This window comes from Poeciliopsis prolifica, unplaced genomic scaffold (genome assembly GCF_027474105.1).
Source record: "Poeciliopsis prolifica strain line A6 unplaced genomic scaffold, Auburn_PproV2 SCAFFOLD030, whole genome shotgun sequence".
NCBI classification, from domain to species: Eukaryota; Metazoa; Chordata; class Actinopteri; order Cyprinodontiformes; family Poeciliidae; genus Poeciliopsis; species Poeciliopsis prolifica.
Genome location: NW_026562405.1, coordinates 4,285,239 through 4,309,206, shown reverse-complemented (window position 1 = coordinate 4,309,206; position 23,968 = coordinate 4,285,239). Strand labels below are relative to the sequence as shown.

The following is a 23,968-nucleotide window of genomic DNA, read 5'->3' as shown; positions in this document are numbered from 1 at the left end:
AATGAGCAGCTGAAAACTGATAATAGTATTAGCTATATTTACTTCTAAATCTCATATAAAAATTAGTTTCAAAAGTAAAGAAAAAGTAAAAAAAAAAAAAAAGTTCTGTTTGGTGACAGGATTTATCAATTATTTTCTGCCGCTGACTGGTTTGTACTGGTTGCCTTCACAGCTTTGGTTCCTTTGATTAGGTCATCAGACGCATTTCACTATTGCTTTTCCCCCTGGAAAAACTGGTTTTCCTGTTTCAACCAGTGAAACACAAGGCCTGTCTTAACATCTTCAGCAGATGCATCCTGTCTGCAGAGTTCTTGTATTCTTCACACAGAGCCTAATTCCCAAATCCCATTTCAGCCCATTGTATTCATCAAAGGAGCAGGAGTCGCCAGTTTCTACTCACCATCTGTATTGTTACAGATGGTTTCAGTCCAACCTCTTTCCATTTTGTACCTAAATACTTCAACTACTTTATATATATAGATATAGATATATAGATTTATATCTATATAGATGTATATCTATATATATACACACACAGAGGGAGAGTGCTAACTAGCCTTAGCTTTCACTGCAGCAGCGCAATGAGGGAGGAAGAATGAGCAGCTCCACATGAGATTGTGATTGACAGCACCAACTTTTTTTATTTTTTTATTTTTTTTACAACAAATAACTGAAAAAATATTTCTTACAAAAGTTTAATGATAACATCAGAAACATGGTGTTGGGCAGGATCAGGTCCTCCATGTTGGCTGTCACATGCTTCTCCTCCTGCTCTGCTTGAATATGACTTTAAAACTTCTTAAGTTGTTTGGTTAAATCACAAGAACTCCACTGGTTTTTAAAATAAAATAGCTGACTTGGTCTTCTCATGAGGTAGTGATGCTGCATGGCCCAGTACTAAAACAGCCATGTCCCAGCACTGATGCATTTCCCAGTGGTTCAGGACCCATTCAGTGTTATGTCATCATACAATTTGATGTGCTCTACTATAACATGAGACTGAGACTCTACTGGTTTTAAGTGCATTACAAGTATTTATCACACTATGATAAATACTTGTGCTTGGTGTTTTTCATCTGCGTTACCGGAGTGACGGCAGCAAAAGAGGAAAAACAGACAAAAGTGTCGCAGCCATCAGTCTGAACTGCTGTGTGCGAATCGCTGAAACAAACAGCAGCTGGTGAAGAGGAGGGTAAAGTACCAAGAGTGGTGACGTAAATCTGCACATCTGATAAGACCCACCTTTATTAGGACATACATGTTTGTGAATTTATTTTCTAATTTGGACAATTTTGACATTATATAGCAGTCATTTACAGAGTATGACAAAAAAAAAAAAAAATTAAAATCCCGATTGCAGAATTTAGTTTAAACTGTATTCTGCAGATGTTTTCCAGCTGTTCTGTAACTTTATTTTAGATTTCAGTTCAGGGTCTTCTTTTGGAATAATCCTGTAAAATCCTTATCTTTATTGCCATCACAAACAAAATGGCATTTTCACAAAACTAAACAAAATTCAGTAGGCATAAATGACAGACTATTAAATTTAAGTTTTACCAGGAAAAAAAAAACTAATTAGAACAACTGATACATTTTTAATGCATTTTAACTGATTATAGGAAAAATTTCTCCAGTTTGCTGCTCCCAACGGGAATCAACTGCAGAAAGACTAAATAAGACACACGAGGTATTTCTTGTAATTATTTTGACTAATATCAGGTAGTATTTTACTCCTAATTTTACTTCTGTGGATGTGTTATTTTTCTTCCTTTGTTGCCCATATTTGTATTTTAATCGGGTTTAGATATCTGTGGTTTTCTGATTTGTAATTGTTGATCTGCTGCTGCTGTTCTTGGTCAGGTTTCTCTAGAGAAAGAGAGTTAGCTGGTTTAATAAAGGCTGCTAACAATTAGATCAAATGACACAAATGATGTTAACTTTTAGTCACTAGTGACCTAAAGAGATTGATTGATTGATTATTCACTGAAAGGTTGACAGTGACATCCAGTGCACAAAATGAGCTATTGCACAACTTCAGAAACACCAAAATGTTTTATTTTTTTAAAATAATTAATATCTTTATGGACTGAGGTTTAAATGTTTGTGGCTGAAATGAAGAAATGTGGGTTTTATTTGTAGAGAACAGCCATACAAAAGACCATTTAGCACATATGAAGAAAACAAGGGCTTAAGAGAATTACTCTATTATTGATTAGATGAAACTGAAGTGGTAAAATTTGAATCTGCAGAGTCCCAGGAGATGATGCGGACATATTTATTTTGTGAGATCCTAATAAAATAAACATAAAATTGCACCAGGATGTAGAAATACAATACATTGCTTGGTTCCTTCAGTCCAAATTGAATTTGCTGCAGTTGAAGTCACACAAAATGTCAAAATCTTCCTTCAAAAAAGGTAGAAATTGCCTGTATTTTGAAAACATTAATTTTGATTTCGCAAAATACTTCTGAAAATAATAAAGTTTACATGCTAATGCGAAAGGGTTTCTCTGTTGATTTAATCCTGCAAAATGATATTAGCTGATTCTGTAGTTGATCAGAAATTAGACAGAAAAAATTTGGGCATGCAAAGCCAGTTTCTGAATAGAAATGTATATTTAGGTAGAAATAAAACACCTTGAAAGATCATATTTTATTGACTAAACAAATCATTTTCACACTTGAAACATACACAAATAAAATTTAAGTGATTAAATAAGCAATGTATATTTCTAAGCAGAAAAAATATGCACATTATAGTTTTTCTAAAATGGTTAACAGATCATTTGAACTAAACAAAGAAGATTTTATTACCAATAATTTTTTTTTTGCATGTAGTGAAATAAGATTTCAACAAGAAGACCAAAAATCCATAGACATTTTGAAAATTATCTTGAAGCTATAGAAAGAAAAAACCAACAAGGTGAAAGATGTTTCCTCATTTAACTGTTATTTTAATTATTTTATGAAAGTAATTGTTCTATTATCTCAGGGATATGCAGACAGCCGATATCGTATGGGCTGATAGAAGGGTTGTTGACCTCGATGCCGATAAGATGGTGCTGATTGTTGAGCGACATTCCTTTGATTACCAGCGTAAAGATGGATCCATTCAGGGTCGGGCGAGTAGAATCTATCGCTCTCATAACATTCAGAGCCATCACTTTCAGAGTCGGACGTTTCAGAATCGGAGCTTTGAGGCGAAGGTAACTGTTTGGTGGAGAGCAGAGTCATAGTTTGGGTTTGCAGAGTTAAAATGAGCACATAGATAAAGTTTCTTACATGCAGAAGCCTCCTTAAAAGGGCAAATTACATTTCTTTTTCTGTTTTTCACCTGATTACATGACAGTTATTGAGCCAGATTCACACTACAGTGTTTCTAATGTTTCTGAAGATACTTGGCTGTCTAACACTAATCCTTTATAGATGTATTGTTTTGGTCTGAATCTTGCTTAACTTGAGAATATAAACATGGAAATATTACATAAGTCAAAATGTATTTAGTTAAAATGAAAATACAAATCTGTTAAGGGTATTGGTTTTAACAATACTGAAGCTCAAATTGTTAGCAGGTGTCAATGTTAAAGCATTGTCTCTTTATTGGGCTCCTGGGTGTTACCTGCTAATTACGCTTCCTTTTTGCAGCTGGAGTCTTCCTTCCACCGTAGTTTGCTGGTTTGGCTCTCTTCTGAGGTCCTGTTGGTTTGAATTAAATGAAAGGAGACCAAAATTGAAAACAATTCCTGCACATCTACATCACTTTCAGTTTTAATTTTGAGACAAATAATTCAACTTAGCTCAAAATTGCGTCCTCATTGAAATTATTCATGTCTAATAGAATTTAGGTGTCTATTTGCAGTCTGTTTGTTCAAAGAGACTGTTTGAAAACTGGTGTCAGTGTTTTTGTCTTTCAATCAAATCAATTCGGTTTGATTCCTACACAGTTTTTTGTCGGATTGCCTTCTTACTTTGTTTTACTAAAGATCTGTTAGCCTTCAGCTCCACCTCCACAGGATAATGGTCACTGATGCGAAGAGCCTTAGAAATAGAAAGAGAACATTGTTCTGATGTGTAAAAGATCATTTCTGTCAGATAGAGGACATTCACAGTTGTGCACATGAAATTTACGTTTTTAATACTTAGCCGGAACTTTCTTTTGAAGTTGAAAGATTTGGCTGAGTTGGGGACGATGGCATTTTCCATTTTCTTTGTGTAAACCACAATCCTGTCGGAACAAGAGAGATCACAGTGTTTTGACAGAATGTGTTTCTTAAAACATCCAATTCCTCCCAATTAATAAATATTAATAAATTTGACTATATGTCTGTCCTTATATTATAACCATGAAGATTCACATAATAAATTCAAAGAATGTATTAAGGTAACTCCTCACCTGTCATAGGCGTGATCGTTAAAGGGACTAGTTGTTGTGTCAACCTCGTCGCCAATTATCCAATAAAATGGAGGATGGGAGATGCGTATCGCTTTTTTCTTCTTCTTTGAAAGATATGAACCAGCTGCATTGAAGTCTCCCAGAATCATAATATTCTAAAAAGGATATAAAATTTTGGGAAAAGTCATTACTTATCAAAGTGTGCTTGACTTTCATGTGGCTTCAGTGAGAGATTATGGATTTATGTTAATTCTTTAGTATCGTTCTTGTCAGTAGTCTGTTTTTGTTACTCTAGTTAATGTTCATTATGTGGAATTTTGTGGCTATTATGCTGAGTAGCCATGAGTGAGAGAAGTACCGGTAGTCATAAATATTTGGGGGGTTGAAGTTTGTGCTAATCTTTGATAAAACCTGAAAAATGTCATCCGATAGTCAGTCGGTTCTTAAGCCACAAAGTGACCTGAGCTTTCTATTGGTGGCTGTGTGATGAAATGCAAAGAGGATTGCATCGAGCTGTATGGTGCAACATTGTCATCAAATGCATTTTTGACACTTGTCTTTTCTTTTGCAATGTGAAGTTCATTAGTACTGAACGAAAGGAAGCATTTATGTGAAGAAAACCTCATTAGTTTTATATTCTCAACTTTGACTTGAACACCAATCTGTAATCCTTACCGGGTTTTTCCATTTCTTTCTCATGATTTTGACCACATCACAGAGCTCATCCAGTTCTTTCTCAGCATCATTTGGTTGGGTGTGGACCGGGATCAGGACCAGATCTTTGATAACTGTTGTGGGACGGAAGTGAGAAATCCTGAACTCAAAAGATTACACCATAGATTTGACATTTTATAATACTAAAAACTTTTTTAAAGTCCCAACCAGCATATGATGCAGATGTGATTATGTGGATTTGTTTTTAATTCCTTTGCAGCAACCAATTTGTTTTATGAATAATGAAATTATCGCTAATATTTTAAGATAAAATGAAAGTATTAAAGATGCAAGAAACTTATTGTATATAACAATTATAAGAGTAGTAATATGTATGTAAAAGCAACTGCTTGTTTTCCATCTTTGGAAAACAAGGAAGAAGGCTGCACCCTGTTAAAAACTAAAAAATATCTGTCAGCAAATTCTAGTTTTTGTTCTTCACTCAGCAGTAGTAAATGCTGAACATAAGCTACAAGTTTGTCCATTACAGCTAATGGTGTAATAAAATCATTAGATGAACAGCGCAGACCAGTGGCAGGACAGTAGAAGCGCAGAATCAGAGGCTCTCTGGCAAAAGCGTCTTCATCCCCCGGCTGATTGTCTTTATACTGATGCAGAGCCGTCAGTTCGACCTCATTCTTTCTGAAACACACAAAGAGCCGCAGAGAGAAGTAAGATGAATGTAGTGTAAGACGAAGACACTTTCATGATAGTTTTTCAACTCTTTTATGTTATTGACAGTCTCTGAAACATGAAAGATCTCTTCGTTTATGTGACCCACCTATAGAAACAAACAAACTTCTCTTTGTAGGCATTTCTGCCGAGAGCTGAGCTGCAGACCATCTCATATTCATCACCACTGTTGGAAACATACCTGGCATAAAAAACATTTACTTATATTATTATCATCACAATATTATTATATTTTTATGTCTTTGCTGTCATCAGCAGCTTTGACCTTTCATTTTCTTCAAAGTATTTTCTTTTTGGTATTTTCTTCAAATACTTTTCTTGAAAGTATTTGAAGAAAATGAAATCTTAAATCTCTATTTTAAAACACATTTTCATGCATCCATATCTGTCAGATTTCTGCTGTAAACAACCAACATGTTTTGATTTTTGCATTTTGTTTTTATGAGTTACACTTACTTTGTAGAGTTGAGCTTTTCCAGTAACAACTCCATTGCTTTCCCAGTTTTATCCATCACCTCCAGTATGAACACTATGCTGTACTGAGAGATGATCTAGGAGAAATGTATGGCAATTATAGAAATATATTCATTACATTTTTCTTTTTACCATTTCTTTTTATGTGAATTCCTATTTCATTTGTTATAGTTCAATTAAATTCCGTTCAAAAATATAAAGAAAAGCATTTCTTACCTTAATGAGGTATTTGCAAACGTAGGTGTTTTTGACTTTTCGAAGTCCCAGTTTCTTCGCATTGAAGGCGGCAACTTTCATTTTCATCTCATTTATTAAAATACACACACGTGCTTAATAAATAGTCCACATTTTAGATAACTTAAGTTTTAGTGTTTTAATTTATACATGACCTAGCATTTACCAGTTTTCAATATGATTTCACTGTGATGTTAACTAAAGAGTCAGCTAAAACCTCAATTTTTAAAATCTGTTAAAAGTCCAAAAAGTATCAAACTACACAACTTCCTCAGGAAAAGAACCGTATCTGAAAGTTCTTTTTCTAATGCTTAGAAAACGGAATATAACATTCTTCCTAAAATATCAGAGTATTAAACTGAAAATGACTAATAACAGAACAAAGTCTAATGAAAAGTTTAAAAAGAATTATTGTCTAAAATGGACTTGAACAGCAGAATCGGAGGAGGCAGAGGAGGCAAATACAAGATATGAGAACTACTGAAAGTTAAAGAATCACTAAGTTAAAAATAAAATAAAGCTTTTTTACTTTCAAAATCAGACTAAACAAATACTTTCCGTTTGTAAAGTAGTGACAAAATAAGAAATGTGAAGTAAGTAGAACAAAATACTTACAAGTCGAGCAACGGAGATCGAAGTCAGAGAAATTGAAAAAAGAGCGGGAAGGAGCTTTGGTCCGTCAGAGGAAACGACACTGCAGAAGTGGCTCAACAAAACAAGGGTAGGTTTCATGTGGAAGAAATAAAGTGTGCGTGCTTTTGATGGTGTGAGTCACCTCCTGGTTGGATTAGGAAACAGAAAATTCACAATATGTTTGTCCTGCGTAGCAACAAGACCGGAAATTGCCCTCCGATGAGGGCATTGGCAAAACAAAGACTTTTTCAGATGCGTTTCTGTCATGTTAATTTTAACTGTTGATGTGAGGAAAAAAAAAAAACCTGACCTTGAGCATTTTTGTTCATACACAGATGTGATAATTTTACTATTTGAACCGAGTCTGACAAAAATGCCTTCAGACGAGAGTTGTTTGGTCACTAAAAATACAGTAAATATTTGTTTGTTTACATTTTATTTCCTTCTTGACAGAGAAAAGGAACCCATTCAATTCTTTCACAGTAGCTGCATTTTTATTCACTGTATAAATGCGCAATTTAACATTTCAAAAATGAATGTGCTTAATTGAAACACATCCATTTTTTTGGGGGAAAAAACCTCAGTTGTCAATAAAAAGTTCTTGCAATCGGTTGAAGTGTTTTTTTTTTTTTTTGGCCATATTAAAATTAGTTTATTTCACAAGAGTCACATGATCAACAACTGGTTGCTGCCACTGGCATAAAGAAGAAAACGTGTGTTTTTGTGGCATGTTTTTAATGGATTTTCACATTAAACTTATTTATGTGGAATTTTAATTGCGTTTTTTACATAATGAAAACATTGCAATTGTGAAATTGTTCTTTTTTTTTACATTAATAAAATATTGACAAGGTTTTCCACACATTTGTAATGGAACGGCAGAAAGTACCATCCAGGAAGCATCAATCAGAAGTGCTTAAGTAATGTAGAAAAAATATTTGTTAATAATTAGGCTGATTTTTTTGCTGTTTTGCAGTGAGGCATTTTTTTATCAGAAGGAAATGGATGTGTGCAAAGTGCTGGCCTGAAAAGTCAGAAGGGAACTCAGGAAATGGAAAGATGATGTGCTTTAAGTTGCTAAGCTGATGCAAAACAAGTATTCAGGATTAAAGGAAACTTTCATATCAGTTCACTGTGAGAGTCGAGGGTTTTCTGGGAGGTTTGTGTGAATATGGAACTGGTGTTTAAAATGTAAAAAACAAAAAAAGAAGAAGCAGGTGTACAGTTGGGCTAAACAAAGCCAACTGTGATGATTTGATTTTGTAATTTGCCACTTTTTCACTCCAATACATTAGAAGGCAATTCACAGTTCAACATTTCTTTTGATAAAATAACATCTTATTGTATGAGACTAATTTACTGATGCCTTTGATGCATTGTGTGTAATGAGAGATTTATTTACCACCTGGCAGCAACAGTTGCGCAACAGTCTGTGAAACAGAAAGGCGTATTTAATTTTAGAGTGCATGAAAGGTAGAGTGTAAATAAACTACACATTGACTCCTGCAATAAGTTTTTTTACCCTGAGCGGTTGTTGTTTGTTAGTAGGACAAAATATAAATAAATAAATAAATAAAATAAATAAAATAAGTCAGAGTGGTATTGATACATTTGCAGGGCACAGTTTTTTTTACCCTTGTGAGGTACATAAATTTGCTTGCCGTTATTTATATAAAAAATGAACCTTCACACAAAGTTTATTGTGATATTTTTATATTTGTTGAGAATGAGATGAATGCAATAGTTTTTTCTTTAGATGCCAACATAATCAACCTCAGTCTTGCACCTTAGCATTCTGCAACACCTAAGCCATGATCTGGGGGGGAAAGAGAGAAGAAGTAAAAGCTCATTAGAAGTCCATTCTTTTTGAGTCATTAATAATTATGGTAAAAACTCTGAGAGTTTGGATGGTTAATGCTTACTGAGTCCATCCAGCTGATGTAAGCAGACACGCGGGTGAAGACGGTGGGTTTCTGATAGTAGTTGCAGCCCAGACCAGAAACAAAGCTGGCAATGCCGTGCACGTAGTACTTGCCGCTGACCTGGCAGTTCAGAGGGCCTCCAGAGTCACCCTGAGAGTTAAAAAACAGGAAGGTTGAAGTTTGATGGAGTTTTTACCCCCCAGAACCTCAGAAATTCAAAAAACTTGTCCATGTAAAGCTAAAAGAAATGATCAGGAAATAATTCCAGTGTTTCTGAGCTGTGACAAATATGACAGCTGCCATCTAGTGGTCATTTTTGGAATTCCCAAGGCGTCCATTGTAAATCTTAAGCTTTAGTTTATTATTGGCATGCCAGAATTTTACTGTCCTGGAAAACTGCTCTCCCCCAGCAACTGGCTGAAAGATGGCATGTCTTTTTTTGAAAAACTTGATTAAAAAAAAATAGCATTTTATCAATTACTTTGGGTCCTTGAAGACAATTATACTGTACTGCATATAAGCATAATTTCTGTTATTAACATTTGAAATGAAATGACAAACTTTAAACATTCCTGAATGTAAAAACCTGGAAAACTGAGCATCTTCAGGCGTTTTGAGACAATGAAACATTTTTCTAAACATTCTTTAAAAATGTGCATATTTATACTTCATAGTGATTAATCACAGCCCCAGAGTCTGATTAAATTATTTTTTAAATTGATTGACAGTACTTAAAAAGAAAAAGAAAGTACCACTTGTATCTATTTAGCGTGGTATGTCAAACTACTTGTCAAAATGTATTAATAAAAATTAGAGAAAAAAAGGAAACAGGCTCACATTGCATCCAGCCTCATCGTAACCTCCAGCGCACACCATGGTGGTCTTCACGGTGCTGCCCCACCAGCCGCTGCTGGAGCAGGTACTGTGGCCCACCACAGGGAGGTAGGCCTCCTTCAGCTGAGCAGACAGGCTTCCACCAGCTGATGAAAAGGAACATGATGCATTTAGCTTTAGCATAAAGAATAGGAAATAATATCAGTGTTGCACTGACTGGAGGTGCGTCCCCATCCGGTGATGTAGCAGAGGTTGTCGTGAGGCAGAATCTGGCCGGAGGGGGGCAGAGCGGCGAGCTGAACGTAGCTATTCAGGGAGGCGCTGGAGGACAGTCTCAACAGAGCAATGTCATATCTGAAATACAGAAACCAAAACTAATACATGTTTGATTGAAGCTTAGACTAAAAGAGTCGCGTTCAGCCCCCAGTGAGCTCAGAATCAAACGTTTCATTATGTTTCGAAGACGTTTCTCACCCATTAGCCACTCTGCTTGAATCCCAGTTGGGGTGGATGTATTTCTGACTCACACTGATGACCTGCTCAGTTCCACCGTTGGCATACAGGTCATGCTCACCAAGAACCACACGGAAGGTTCTTGCACTACAAAACACAAAAACAGTATAAAGTACTCAGTAAAGCTTTATATTTAGTCATTTTAATTTTTTCCATACACAAGTCAAAAAAGAAAGAACACCTCATTAATTATTTTAGACATTTTCTTATATATAAAGATTTTAAAAAACAATCATTTTAATTCCTCAAAACAATTATTCCGTACCTGAATCTAACTAGTAAAATTGTTTTTAATATTTGTTCTGACCTTTAGCTTCTTTTAAATAAATCCTTCTCTCCTAGTTTTTATTTTTTGAAACCACTTTTGTATGCAACCTGGAAGTTTATTAAACATAGTCAGCTGTATCTTTCAATTAACTTAAGCTTTAATTGTTATTTACTGTTTCTGAAGTTGTGATAAATGTAATCAAGATGGAGACATTTTAAGACAACTAAATAAATTAAAATTTTTTATACAAACTGGATTGTATAAGAGGAACTAAAAGCACAAAACCATGAACATGTTCATAGTAAGGCTCTTTATGCTACCTGTCCACACAGTGAGCAGCGGTCATCACCCAGCCAGTACGGATCAGGCTTCCTCCACAGGTATGGTACCAGGAGCTGCCAGACTGGTACTGAAGAGAGATCTGAAAAGAGAATGATCGCAGGCTTTAATGCTTCAAGTTTTTGTAATTCATGTAAAACATTTGAGTTCCATCATAAATTAGACACATTAAATATGAATCGTATCGTCAGCAGTGTGTTACCTGCCAGGGCCAGGAGTTAGGTTTGGCAACCGATCCTCCAACAACTCTCTGCAAGCCGTCTTCCAGGTACTTGGGCTCATGCTCCAGCTCAGCCACCGCTGGATCAAAACACAACAATAACAACTTGATTTTGACATAGAAATTCTTCCATAATTTCAAAAACAGTAAGAAGTAGCCAGAAATTATGTAGCCGGTAAATAGAAGTTACTGCTTACTTAAAGTTGCAGATCATTTTATTAGTTTTGCTCATACAGACAGTATGTAATTGAGCAAAACTAATACACTTATCTGCAACAAACTGGAGTAGTTTATTTTTTTTCAGCATATTTGCTTCTGTGTTCTTACCCAAGGCAGCGAGACAAGTCAACACCAGAATCCTGAGCATGTTTGTGTCAAGTCAGAACAATTCTGCAAGGAGCAAATACGTCTGTCGTCTTTTATACACAAGCCAGACCTTGACCCGGAGTGGAAAGTCATGTCCATGAATGCACCTGTGGTTTGTCTCACACACAGTTTCATGTAGACCAGTGGCATATGCCTCTTGATGACGTCAGTGATGGAAAATAACAGAAAAAGTTGCAGCCACTTTTCTATAATTACAGAAACGCTAAGCTTATGTATATTTCTAAATATATGTATTCTTTTAGTGTAAGGTAGATGTGTCAGTGTGTTTGTCATGGTTTCCGATTAAAACTGTCACGTAGGTGTGTTTCACTTCTTGGAAATATGTCCTTCTTGTGTTTATTTTTGACCAATTATTGCACAAATATACTGAAGAAATAGCAACTGTGACTGTGCATTTATTCACTTTGCATGTGTGAACAAAAATAATTTAAGATTCAAATAGCATACAAGTTTGTGATTAGATGCTTAGTGATACAAAAGTGTACAACATTTTGCAGGATCAAGTTTCACGATGTCAAAGGTTAGTTAGTTCAATACTGACAAAATAAACAAGAAATGTAACATGTGGACCTCCAGAACTGAAAACTAAATGTATTGATTTTATTTGTTTTACAGTTGAATAATCAGTTCATTTCAAATGACTAAAAATGACTAATTAATAAATTACTAAATTACACTCTCTGGATGTTTGCTTATTAATGTAGCAATGTTAAATTCCAACACTAGAGGGCAGTAAAGACTAACAAGTTTAACGGAAAAGCTTCTAAATGTCCTGCCAGAAACACACACCTCGTAATGTTTCTGACAGATTAACCAGGTGTTTTTATGCTCGAAACATCCAAACATTCATGAGATTAAAATATTAGCTATAACTGCTGAAACATAAATATTTAAAAACAAAGTGAGCACCTACATTGCAACCTGGAGAGATGTTAGTTCAGCATCAGAACTAACAGGGGATTTGCGCTTTGTTGTAACCTCTCTGACATTGAGTAACAAATAACACAGATTACTAGATTATTTTTTTTTACTCTTTCTCAAAGAAAAAAAAAACTACTTAGTAGTTCCTCACTGGTCACACTGATATTTCCAACAATAGGTTACTGTACAAAAGGACGGCCTCAGATGTGTCCATCTATTGTAAAGCAGTTCTTAATTAGACAGGAAGTCATTAAAATGGCATGGATTTGGATTATTGCCTTATCAGGCTATTGAAGAGATAGCTATGCGGACTTGTAATTGAGCTGGCCCTTCACACAAAGGGAAAGGTCCTAATGCTGCGGGACTTTCTGAACATCGGGGGCACCGCAGTTTCATCATTTTCTCATTGCACGTCTTCATTTCCATTCCCAACTTCTTGTGGAGCCCTCCACCAACCTTCTCTCACAGAGGCATAAATCAAACGGCGAGATCAAAGACAGGAAGTGCTGGGGATGTGTTAATTAAAGATGTTGGTTCTTGATAGAGCTTCCTCTCATTAGCGAACAGTCGATTTAGCTCCCATCGATTTAGCTCCCATGAAGTTGTCTTACACACGGTCAGGAAATTGAGGTTCCAAAGAAATTATTGGGATGCTCTGATTGGGCCTGTGATAAAAAGTTAAGGGTTATGGCAGAGTACATGTTAATAATGCCAGCTAAATTAAAAATTATGGACTTAGATTTTAAACTTCCTAAATTGAGATATTGGCAAAAAAAGCAATCAAAAACCTGATAAAACATGTTCATAAAACAAAAACTTAAAAGATTTTATTGCAGTAGGAACATCTTTCACTGAGAAAGATTGTATTTTATTTACTTGGGTTTTTTGGACATAATTTTACAGGTTGTTTAGAGAGTCTGAACTTTGTCATATTTGTGTTTTGATTATTTCAAAGATCTTTAATAATGTTGAAAAAGTCTTGCCTTGTTCAGTTATTGCCATTAGGGTTTTGCTATATAGTTTAATTCCTTGGGTTGTTTTCCCAATTATTTATTTTTGTTTTGTTCTCTGTGCATTTTAATTTATTCTCCTAGATAATTGCCATTTTTCCTTCAGTGGGTAGTTTGTTTGGTGTCTGTTCAGCTCCGTTTGTGTTAAATATTCACCTTCCAGCAGTTTCCTTGTTTTTCCTCTCCTCACAGTTGCTCCACATTCCTCTGATTATTTTCACCTGGATCCAGTGTCATTTTCCACTCCTGTCTCAATATGCCAGATTCCTGTTTTTTGTTGCTCTTTGCAGGTTTCTTCTTCTTTCTCAAACTCATTTGTAAGTTTCCTGTTGTCCTAATACAAAACCTTCTACCTGCTCTTCCCTAACTCTTATCTGTATTTTGTTCTGACTCTGAACTCAAAAATGTGTCGGATAAAGACGAAAGGAAAACTGTTACTGTGGCAAATACAATCAGAAAAAAAATCTCTATTGAAGAACTTCTACTGCAATAAGAAGATCTATTTTTTATTTTTATTTTTACGCATCACCAATAAATCTGGAAATCACTATTTGTCTGAACATGTAACAAAGCAGTTTTTAAAAAAATAAAATTTAGGTGAAATATTCTTACAAACCTGTCAAACGTGCAGGTTACTAGCAGGTGTCATTTTTTGTTTTCAGCTATTTCAGACAGTTTTAACTAGTTACATTTACATGGCAAGTTTTCCAGGTATTTATGTAAAGGTAGAGTAGAATAATAGCCTCTCATAATTATTGTTACAGGTGTGACAGTAAAGATTAGTTAAAATGATTGTTGTACAAAATTGAACATGTACTTTTTGTCTCCCTGTCAAAATTAAATTATTGGTGTTTCAGTTATATTTTGGTTTTGTCATCCTGCAGCCTCTGATTTTATTTTTCCTGGAGCCAATATCACATAATTGCTTTGGATTTTCTAAGAAAACAATAATGTTTAAAGTGAAGCTTTCACAGGAGGCTTAGTTGCATTAGTTTGCAGCACTCAGTCCTTTTATCAAAACCTCTGTGGTTCATAAAAAACAACAACATGCAGACGAAATAGCTCCACACAGAACAATGAATATGAGATAATGGTAAATGCTGTAATCCCACTTTCAACAAGCACAAAGTGCAAGACACATGGCGTGTTATTAGTTCAGGAAGAGGCCATTAATGATAAAAACATCTTCAGTGTTTGTATTTTAGTGTAAAAAACCAACTTTTCCCCAATGTTTAAAATGTCAAAACCAAAGATTTTTTTAGATGGTGACTTTGACTAGGCCGTTCTAAAGAATATACTTTACTATGGCTCATCCCTCTGTAGCTCTGGCTGAATGTTTTGGGGTGTTTTTCTTTCACGTCCAAGTTCTTTATTACACTGTGTTGGACTGTCAATGAAGAAAATGCCTTTGAGTTTGTGGCTGTATACTGTGCTGGATCACTTTCAGAGAAATTTACTGAACCAAGGGAGCATTAACAACCAGGCAGCCATGACCATTATCAGACCCCAGGTAGAGCACGGCGCTGTTTTTATGTTTACACAAATCAAAGTGACATAATGTCGCCTCTTTTATTAATGCTGTTTCTATGTTTGCTTTGAATCTGAAATCAACAGTTATTATTTGGCCACTTACTGAACATCAAACTCAGCTAAAGTCTTATTTATTTCCTTTATGAAATGCAAAGTGGCTTTGCTTCTGGTGTCAACAGATTTTTATTTTTTGTTTTTAGCATCTGTGATGTGACTGAAGACATCCTTGTGATGTTTCATCAAACTGACATTTAAAGTGTAAATAGGACTAGTTTTGTTTTTAAAGACGACAGCTCTTAGTAAAACGGTAAATTCTCCTCATTTCTCTCTCTCTTTCACTTAGGAAAAGTCCTGGCTTTCAAAATGTATCGTGGGATTTGGACAGGAGTATGATCCACATGCTCATCTTGTCTGTTTACCATTAACTCTCTACTTCCAATCTATTATCATTATGCTGCCATCAGGAAGCCTACAGACTCTGTAGCTATGCTAAGATTTAATGTAGCGTCACGACCCTGTGGATTATTTCTAATTTAACTTTGTTTAAAACGTACAGCGACCATAACTTTGATAAAATGTAGCTTTTAGTCTAAATCAAAGGACTCCGCAAACCAGATTTAATGGAAATCTATGCAACCAATTACAGGAGTGTACTGGAGGTGAAGCCCTATTGGTCTCAGTTCACATGGTAATCCAAATTAATTCTATTTTAATGTGTCTTCAAATAGAGGTTAATGTCTCTTTAAATCAAACGCCTCCAACTTCTATAACAGAATAATTTCAAGGTTTTTTTTCTTCCTTTAATTCAAAAATGTTTGAAAAAACAAAACAAAAGATGGAGACTTTCTGACATGTCATCAGGAAACCAGTCTGCTTTTCAGGGTTCCTTTTATTTCTCTACTGAAAAATTATGTTGAGTAAATTTAAGATGCAAAAGGTTTACATTTAAACTGATTAGTTTGGAGTAAATTCCCTCAAAAGCCCAAAGCAACGGGTTCAAATCCCTCTCAGGTTTTAATGTCTCCTGATTTCTGGGCTTCCTCCAGCCATGCAAGTTAATTAACATATGAGGAACTGGTGATTTGTGTTTCTCCTGCCCCTTCCAGTGATACCTGGGGATAGACAGACTGGCTACCCAGCAAGAAATTATGCTGCGTTCCAGTTACCTGGGAAATGTAGGAACTCGGAGCTCGGATTTGATGTCAAAAACAAGGTAACAGAGTTCAAGCTAAGAAGTTGTAATTTCAACATGGTGACTCCCATAAATAGCTCTTACAAATACAATTTTAAAGCTTTACTAAACATGTTTCCACCATAGTTTACTACTCTTGATGCGACGAGCGACCATATTGAAACTTACAAGTCGTAACTGGGGTAGTCAGAGTTGCTCCCAGTTTGCAGTGGGAAATCTGACTTCAGGAGGCGTTCCAGTTGATTTTTCTGACTGTGAAATTGAAATTTCCCAGTTCTGAGCAAAACTGGAATATGAATGGATAGATGATTTGATTAAATGATTGTTTTTCATCTCTCTTTCTTGTACCTTCAATAAAGTTTTAAAATATTTAAATCTGTTTTAATCATAAATTTAGTTCAGTCTAATATCTTTCTGTCTGATCTTTTGGAGATATCAGTAGTAGGAGCTTTTTATCAGTAGTAGTGGAACCTCACAGTTTGAGTGCCTGAGGTTATTGCTGGATTTTCCTTCTGGTCATGGAAATGTGTAAGGATCCATCAATGCTGCCTTGCAACTCCGCATGGGTGACATCTGTGAAACTGATCCACATGCCTGTTTGCAAACTTTAATTGCAATTATACAAAAGCAAAAACAATCAATATATGCTCCTGCTGACCCTGACACTCTCTCACTACAGTGCCTGATCACATCGTGTCCTCCTTCCTGCTTCTGTATATCTGGTGGCTTCAAGGAGCCGGGTGATTTGGCTAATGGGGGAAGGGGCAGGATAGGGTAGCAGGATCCTGCTGCTGGAGAAAGATGATCTCCTGTGGTCATTTGTGCCTGATTGATCCCGGGGTGCGTTACTCATCCGTCCCCATCTTCTAATGACTGCTGCTGCTTTCACCTGCAGCTTCTTGCTTCTTCCCGCTCCCCTCCGCCCGGAGTTCAGCGGCCGCCGTGTTGCCAGGTTCCAGCCTCGGGTCAAGCAGAGTGGAAATGGGCCGTGCTGCTCCGAGCTTCCTCCTCCAATAGTGGAGTAGGAACAAAGATGATTAAAAATCAGACACATTGTCTGCGCGTTCCAGGAGCTGTGTTTATTACATGGACAAAGTGGCTGAAAAACGCATCACTATATGAGTATTTCATATCAGTCTATCGATAATTATTGATTGAATATCTGAAATACTGTCAAACATTTTCATTGTTTTCACTGCTGCTGGTGCAACAAGTTGTTGCTCTTCAACCAAAGAGTGAGAGAGTGAGTTAGTTGATGCCTCCAAACTTTGAAGTCAGATCCAGAACTGCACAGAATTCTGGGAGATGTAGGCAGAGGAAAGACTTCAGCCACTCAACCCCTCACATCAATTTAATCACTATTATATTTATTACTATTGATCATGTGTCTAAAGCAATAGTTGTTGATTTATTGTCCAGCCATTTATTCAAATAGTTATCAAGGTAATGACTTGCCTGGAGATAACGACTTTATCTCCAGGCTCTCTCCAGTTGAAGAGAGACAAGAATTAAAAATCATCTCCAACAAAAAAAGAGCCTAAAACTGACTTTAAAATGCATTAATTGGGACTGATCTGTCAAAAATATTTGACAGCAAGGGCAGCTTTTGTATCTATTTTGTAATGCATGTTTTATTTCTGAACTACAAATTTACAGTTTTTCTGTCACTGGCTGTCAAATATAATTGTTAGAGCAAATAACTAAGCGTCAATTAGCACAACATCACAAACATCAGTTTGCATAAGTGTGTCATATCAGAAACTGCTTCATTTGCAGACTAATGTGTTAGAATATAAATTATAAAGCTGTCACAGTTTTACCAGATTTTTTTCCCCTTTCAAACTTCAACCCCATGAAAGAAAAGCAGGTTAGAGGCTGTTTGATGTCTGAGGGCGATGCGAGTTAAACAACACGGAGCAAACCTCCGAATCTATTGTGTATTCTGTCAATCACTTTCCACCTCTGACAATTGGAGGCACACAGACAAAGAATGTAATCGCAGGGCTTCACTGGTCTGTGCAATATTACTTTCATGCATGACTTCAGTCAGTATTATGAAGGGATATTGGAAATGGGAAAAAATTTACTTGGACTTCCTTAATTTTGATTCTTGAAACGAAATGAAGTGTCCATGTTGAATATTTATAATCAACCATAGATGTTTTCCATGATCATCAGTGTGATGACCAAAGCATCTCAGAAGCTTAAGATGTTGTGTAAAAAGCTTTTACCTTGCATGACAAGAGCTTTACAAAATGATGACTCCTTGCCATAATTGATGAAGAGATGATCTGAAACGTTTACATCAAAAAATTCCCTGAATTAATGCGATGCATGGCTCAAAAGTACTTCATTTTATGTTTAATCCATGCCTTAAGTGAACTTAGCGAAAATGCTTTGAGTTTCCCTCTTGGCTCTCTTTTTCATCAGCACTTAAGAGTAATTGCTGGTGATTTTATTTTTAATCATTGCTTCAATGTGAATGCCGTTCTTTCATGTCACATGGAGGAGCAGCTGCCTGTTTTTCTGAGCACATATCTCATAAAAGCAGGGCACAGATTTGCTTTAGAAAACTGCAGCAGCACTCTACCAAGACAATAAGATAAAAAAATAAGCCTAAATGCAGATATGTTGGGAGGTTTGAGTGAAACCTGGAGGTGAATATTTAATTAGTAATTAATGAAACAAAGCAGCTTGGGGTTTTTTTGTGTTTTTTTTTTTTTTATATAAAGGATTATTTAAATTTCCTTTTGCATTTCTTGCAAGAAAGCAAGCGGACATTCGGTTTCTGTTGTGTTGTATAATAATGCCTCAGCAGCAGACAATATAGCCAATCACTCAAAAACATGCAGCCATTAAAGTGGCAAGACACAAAATATGCAATCAGCTCCAATTCTCTCAGTATGAAACATGTAAGGCAAAACTTCTGAAATCCCATCTGACACCAAGAGTATTTGGTAATTGGATTAAATGTCAGCCCAGTAATTATGACAGGAGTCCAAGGTTTTTTGCTTTACACTCATTTGCGATTGATCGAATCTCAGGCTGGGAGTACACAAAGTTTATCAAAGGTAATTCTGAATTTTTTTCTTGCCGGGGCAGAGAATCAATCTTCCAGCAGAGATGGACCTGATTCTGTATCGAACTGGCGAAGCAGATGAATAACCCATGTTCTGACACAATCAGGAACGCTAAAAGAGGGCAGAAATACAAGTGATGAGATGACACCACCTACCCATCGATAAATAGCCTTCAGGGCTCTGTAATCACAGTGGCTTCAGACATTAGAGCCAGAGCAGCTCCACATAAATAAACCTTATTGCTGAAGAGGTGCATGTCAAAGTTGAAAATCAGAACAAGAATAGCAATTTTCAAAGTCTAATTATTGCTTTGCTAGTTCTGGTATAGTAGCACCAAAACTGTTACATTTTTGTGTTACAGTAAAGTCAATATGAAAATGTTACTCATTAGAATATTTCATGAATACAAACTTGAAAAGTGTAGCATAAATACTTTTACTTAAGATACACCTGCAGATTCTTCAGGGTATATTTCTGCCAGCTTTAAATAATTAGTCAATTCTTTGTTGCACATTTGTTTTGGTTGTATTTATTTACCCAGAATGCCCTGTGGTATAGTTCACTCCCTGCTTTTGGAGCAGTCTCCAGTCTGCTTGATGTTCACATACGCATTCGAACAGCACCAGAGTTCACTTTCATAGATACACAATAGTGTATCTATTGTTTTGTAGTTCAAAGTTAAGTTTCATTAAATTATACTAAACAGGTGTGAATGCACCCTTAATATCACTAGGGCATGCTACCATACACATAAAACGTAATGAAAATGAATATGCACACACACATGCACATATATATGGCATCACTAGAAGTAAAAGAAATGTGAGTTGACTGTGTAATAAAAAGTCACAACTGGGAATATCGAGCCCTTTTTAATGATTCCCTCACTTGCCTTCAATGAAAGTGTCCTTGACTGATAATGATCATTGCTGCTAAAGCAGTGGGCATTTGTCTGGGCAGGAACCTGCAGATACCCATTATCAGATCTAATGACCATCTGTCTATGAGGACCTTATTTGGATCAGTGCCAAGACAAGAGAGCAATCAGAGGCAGGTTCTAGTCATGGATATGAAAGACGTAAATCATCTGGGTCAAGAGTCTCTCGCTCCCACTGTGTGCTGCCTACCCAACGAAAACTTAAGAGACATGTCAATAGGACCCCAGAGTATGTTCGGGTTTCCTGCCAGCTCCCTCTGGGAAGGTTGGCAAACCACACAGCTTTAGCTGCCTTGACCAAAGTAAAAGCTTGTATGCATGGAGAGAGCTGAAGGGAGATGCAAACGCAAGAGACAAGTGGTGAGAGATTTTAGATTCTCCTTTGTGTAAACCCACTCTCTCTGCAAGTGTAATCCAAATGACATCTAAAGGAAAATGGCTAAGCAAACTGTAAATTGGACAAATGTTTTTTTTTTTCCCATTCTGGAAACAAATAGAATGTCTCTCTTCAAGTACTCTGCTATATTCTTGCATATATTTCATTTAATGTTAACGATGTGCTGACTCATGGAAGTAGTTTGCCTTGTTAAAAAAACTGAACATAAGAAAATAAGGAAACAGATGTAACCCTTTCTGTTCTGTGTGTAATAGATAAAGTGGAGTTTATAGTGTAGAGCACATCAATACTGTAAACTTATGGTGATTTTAAAAACAGAACAAAAACCATAATAAAGGCTATTTCTTTTTATACCCTGTTCTATTCTTAAATCTTAAATCTGATAGTCACATTTCCCTATTCCACATCATTAACACATTCAAATTATTATAAATATTGCTTTGTATTGTTTTTTTCTTGTTAATCAGCACCTTCTCCAGTTGGATGGATGGATTAGCTCCCCAAGCCAGTAGCTTCAAATCTCTTTTCTGACATTTATCCAGTTGAGCTCCGTGGAGTTAACCTAGAAAGCTGCAGTTTTACAAACTTGAGAAAATCCCAGATTCTTGCAGTTATTTCCACTGCTGTGGCAATATCATGTAAGCTACAAAAAGGCTAAATTTGGGTAAATGTAAACCATGTCCTGTCAAAATGCCATTTAGGAATGTAATATCAAACAAAATGTCTGACCAGGACTCACCTCCTCTCATTAGAGCAATGTATGGCTCACCCTCCCAGCAGCAGTGATCAATAAAAAAGGAAGGCTTCATAAATGCTGCCACATTTTCCCAGTCAATACCATGCCAAATAGCAATTTTGGACGTGCTACGAACAATTTCATGGGTGAGCTCTCCTTGCCTTTTGGCAATATGGCGTCTATGACAGATCTGGCAGTGGCAGTGGTGTGACACATCTGCCTTATTGCCTATTGTTGGCTCAGGTGTTGACTGACATATTTCCATTCATTGTCTGGAGCAGAACACAGATTCATAAAGAGATTTTTTTTAGCTTGTCTGAAAATACATGAACCGTAAACATGCATACATGTAGAAATGAATGAGCATCTGTGTAGGACCTCACTGGAAAATTGACTCTGTTGTTGCTGTTATAGTAATTTGCCCAGAACTAAATTTATCTGAGTGATCGAGTTTGCCCTCTGGTTGGTACAGCGGAAACCATATCTTCCTTTTATTGTTTGACATTAAATTACATGTGCAAGCTGTTTGCCTCATTAAAAAACTGAATATGATAAGTCAGAAAACTTAACTCTTTCTGTCCTAGGCTCAATAGATGCCGTTTTAGCAGTAAAGCTTTTAGCATGCAGTACATCAGCATTGTAAAAAATGTTTAGTTTCTGTAAGAAAACACATGGCAAAGGTTATTTCTTTTCTTAATACCGTGTTCTTAATCTTAAAGCAATCTGATGCAGGATACAGCCTTGATGTGTGCAGAAACCAATACACTAAAAAAACAATTTCCCTCTTTTGATAAGAAATTGTGCACAAAGAAAATGGGTGCAAGTTATTGTTGCTTATAAAGGTTGATGTGTCTGTGGCTAAAATCTGAGTACTTGTCGTTCTACAAATAAATATATAGGGGAAAGTGGAAAAAAAATCAAGCATAGCATATACTGAGAGACGTAGACTGTGCAACATTGATTCTCTACTCAAAAGGTTGCGTGGAACAGTATCTGCAATTGCATTACAAATGTACGTAAAACTGTCAATACTCTGGTAATCTCGGAAAAACATAATTTCAAAATCGCTGTTTCCATTCAAATCAGTTTGTTCATTTATTGAAAAAAATGCTGCACCAACTTCTTCCTGTCGTCTTCTTCAGCATCTGGTCATTTTTTTGCTTTTTGCAAAAACAAAAAAAGTGTTTCTGTTGCAGTTTTGTGAAATAAACCAATTTCAAAACAACCAAAAAAAAAAAAACAACAACACCTGGTTCCAGTGCCAAACCTTTATATCCAAAAACAAAAACTTTTTTAGAAATGTCAAGAGAATAAATGTGTTAAACTTTAAATTGTGCAAATATCTGATCAGTGAAAACGCATAAGGATGGAGATGACTGCATGTCAGAAATTTTAAAAGTTATAAATACCTTTTGGTTCGTAGAGCTGGACCCATGTCCTGAAACCACTTTTTCACAACATTTGGGTAAAATAGAGGAGCACATCAAAACTTCCAACACACTGCTTTCATTTCTTTTGATTTCTGGGTAAATCAAAAGAAATCTTCCATCTTGTCAGAAAGGGAATATTATATCTCCACAAACCTTGTTCATCCTTGGGTTCAATTTCCATTAGCACAAAGATAAGTTATTCTGTTCAAGCAATTATGTGCCAGCAGACATGTCCTGTGTCCCAGGATCAACATGTTTTGTTGCATGATGTGCATATGACCCTCAGAACAAAAGCAAATTGCTTTGTGAAGATGCTGGTGACAGAAAGTAGAGCAAAATTGTGAAGTGAAAGAAAAACTGCAGTTTTCCAGTTATGTATTCTTTTTGTAAACAAGTGTTTGCCATGCATTTTTGTTTAGCTATGTTCAGTCAATACCTCAAGCAATTCCTTTCAGAAGTCATGGAGCTGCTATTTATAGTTCACCTGTTTGTAATTTGTTTTTTGACAACCCAATAAGTCTTTCTGTGAAGAGAAAGGAACACAGTCAGCGCGAAGTAGTAGAGTTGTAAAAAGCAGTTAATCCTAAAAGATTTAAGATGAGCATGAGTTAGAAAGGCCCAGAAAAAACCCAGAGCAAAATCCAAGTGAAAATCTGTGCAGAAACTTGAAAATGTTTGCTTTCATGTGCTCTCTATCCAGTCTGACTGAATGTAAGAAGGATTTTACAAAATTCCAGTGGCAAAGCAGAGACTTAGCCAAAAACATTTGCTGTTGTGAATGAATGAAACAGATCTACAAACTTTCGCAGCTGTTAAGGTTAGAGACATGGCAACCATATTCATGTTATGTGTAATGGTCGTCATGGAAGCCACATTATAAACTTAATGCTACTTTAGAATCTGATGTGGGAAGTAAATTTATTACAAGGTGTTTGTTTTATTTTTTTGCAATCTAACTGGGTGCTGTTGTAACTTCTCCAATGTTCTTTTAAAATGATTTTTTGACAGTTATTATTATTATTATTATCATTATTATTATCATTATGACCTCTAATGGCAGAAAGAGGAAACTTGAGGCTCTCGGAGCTGCATGAAAGAATCAGTGAACTGG

General features: G+C 36.0%; 2 protein-coding genes across 2 annotated transcripts; both read right to left on the bottom strand.

The window, feature by feature from the left end:
• Positions 1–2,638: 2,638 nt before the first annotated feature.
• On the bottom strand, positions 2,639–7,419 carry LOC129372850 (deoxyribonuclease gamma-like). Its single transcript, XM_055050381.1, has 10 exons — positions 6,491–7,419; positions 6,257–6,351; positions 5,889–5,981; positions 5,637–5,749; positions 5,069–5,181; positions 4,394–4,548; positions 4,129–4,225; positions 3,969–4,038; positions 3,620–3,696; positions 2,639–3,210 (listed from the first exon to the last, which is right to left on the bottom strand). Exons 1-9 carry the CDS (start codon positions 6,575–6,577, stop codon positions 3,623–3,625), a joined length of 897 nt encoding a protein of 298 aa, XP_054906356.1. The 5' UTR covers positions 6,578–7,419; the 3' UTR covers positions 2,639–3,210; positions 3,620–3,622.
• A 1,418-nt stretch (positions 7,420–8,837) lies between these two features.
• On the bottom strand, positions 8,838–11,661 carry LOC129372852 (elastase-1-like). Its single transcript, XM_055050386.1, has 8 exons — positions 11,565–11,661; positions 11,220–11,317; positions 10,999–11,099; positions 10,372–10,497; positions 10,115–10,251; positions 9,901–10,043; positions 9,064–9,213; positions 8,838–8,957 (listed from the first exon to the last, which is right to left on the bottom strand). The coding sequence occupies exons 1-8, from the start codon at positions 11,602–11,604 to the stop codon at positions 8,946–8,948; spliced, it is 807 nt and encodes a 268-aa protein (XP_054906361.1). The 5' UTR covers positions 11,605–11,661; the 3' UTR covers positions 8,838–8,945.
• Between the last annotated feature and the right edge of the window lie 12,307 nt (positions 11,662–23,968).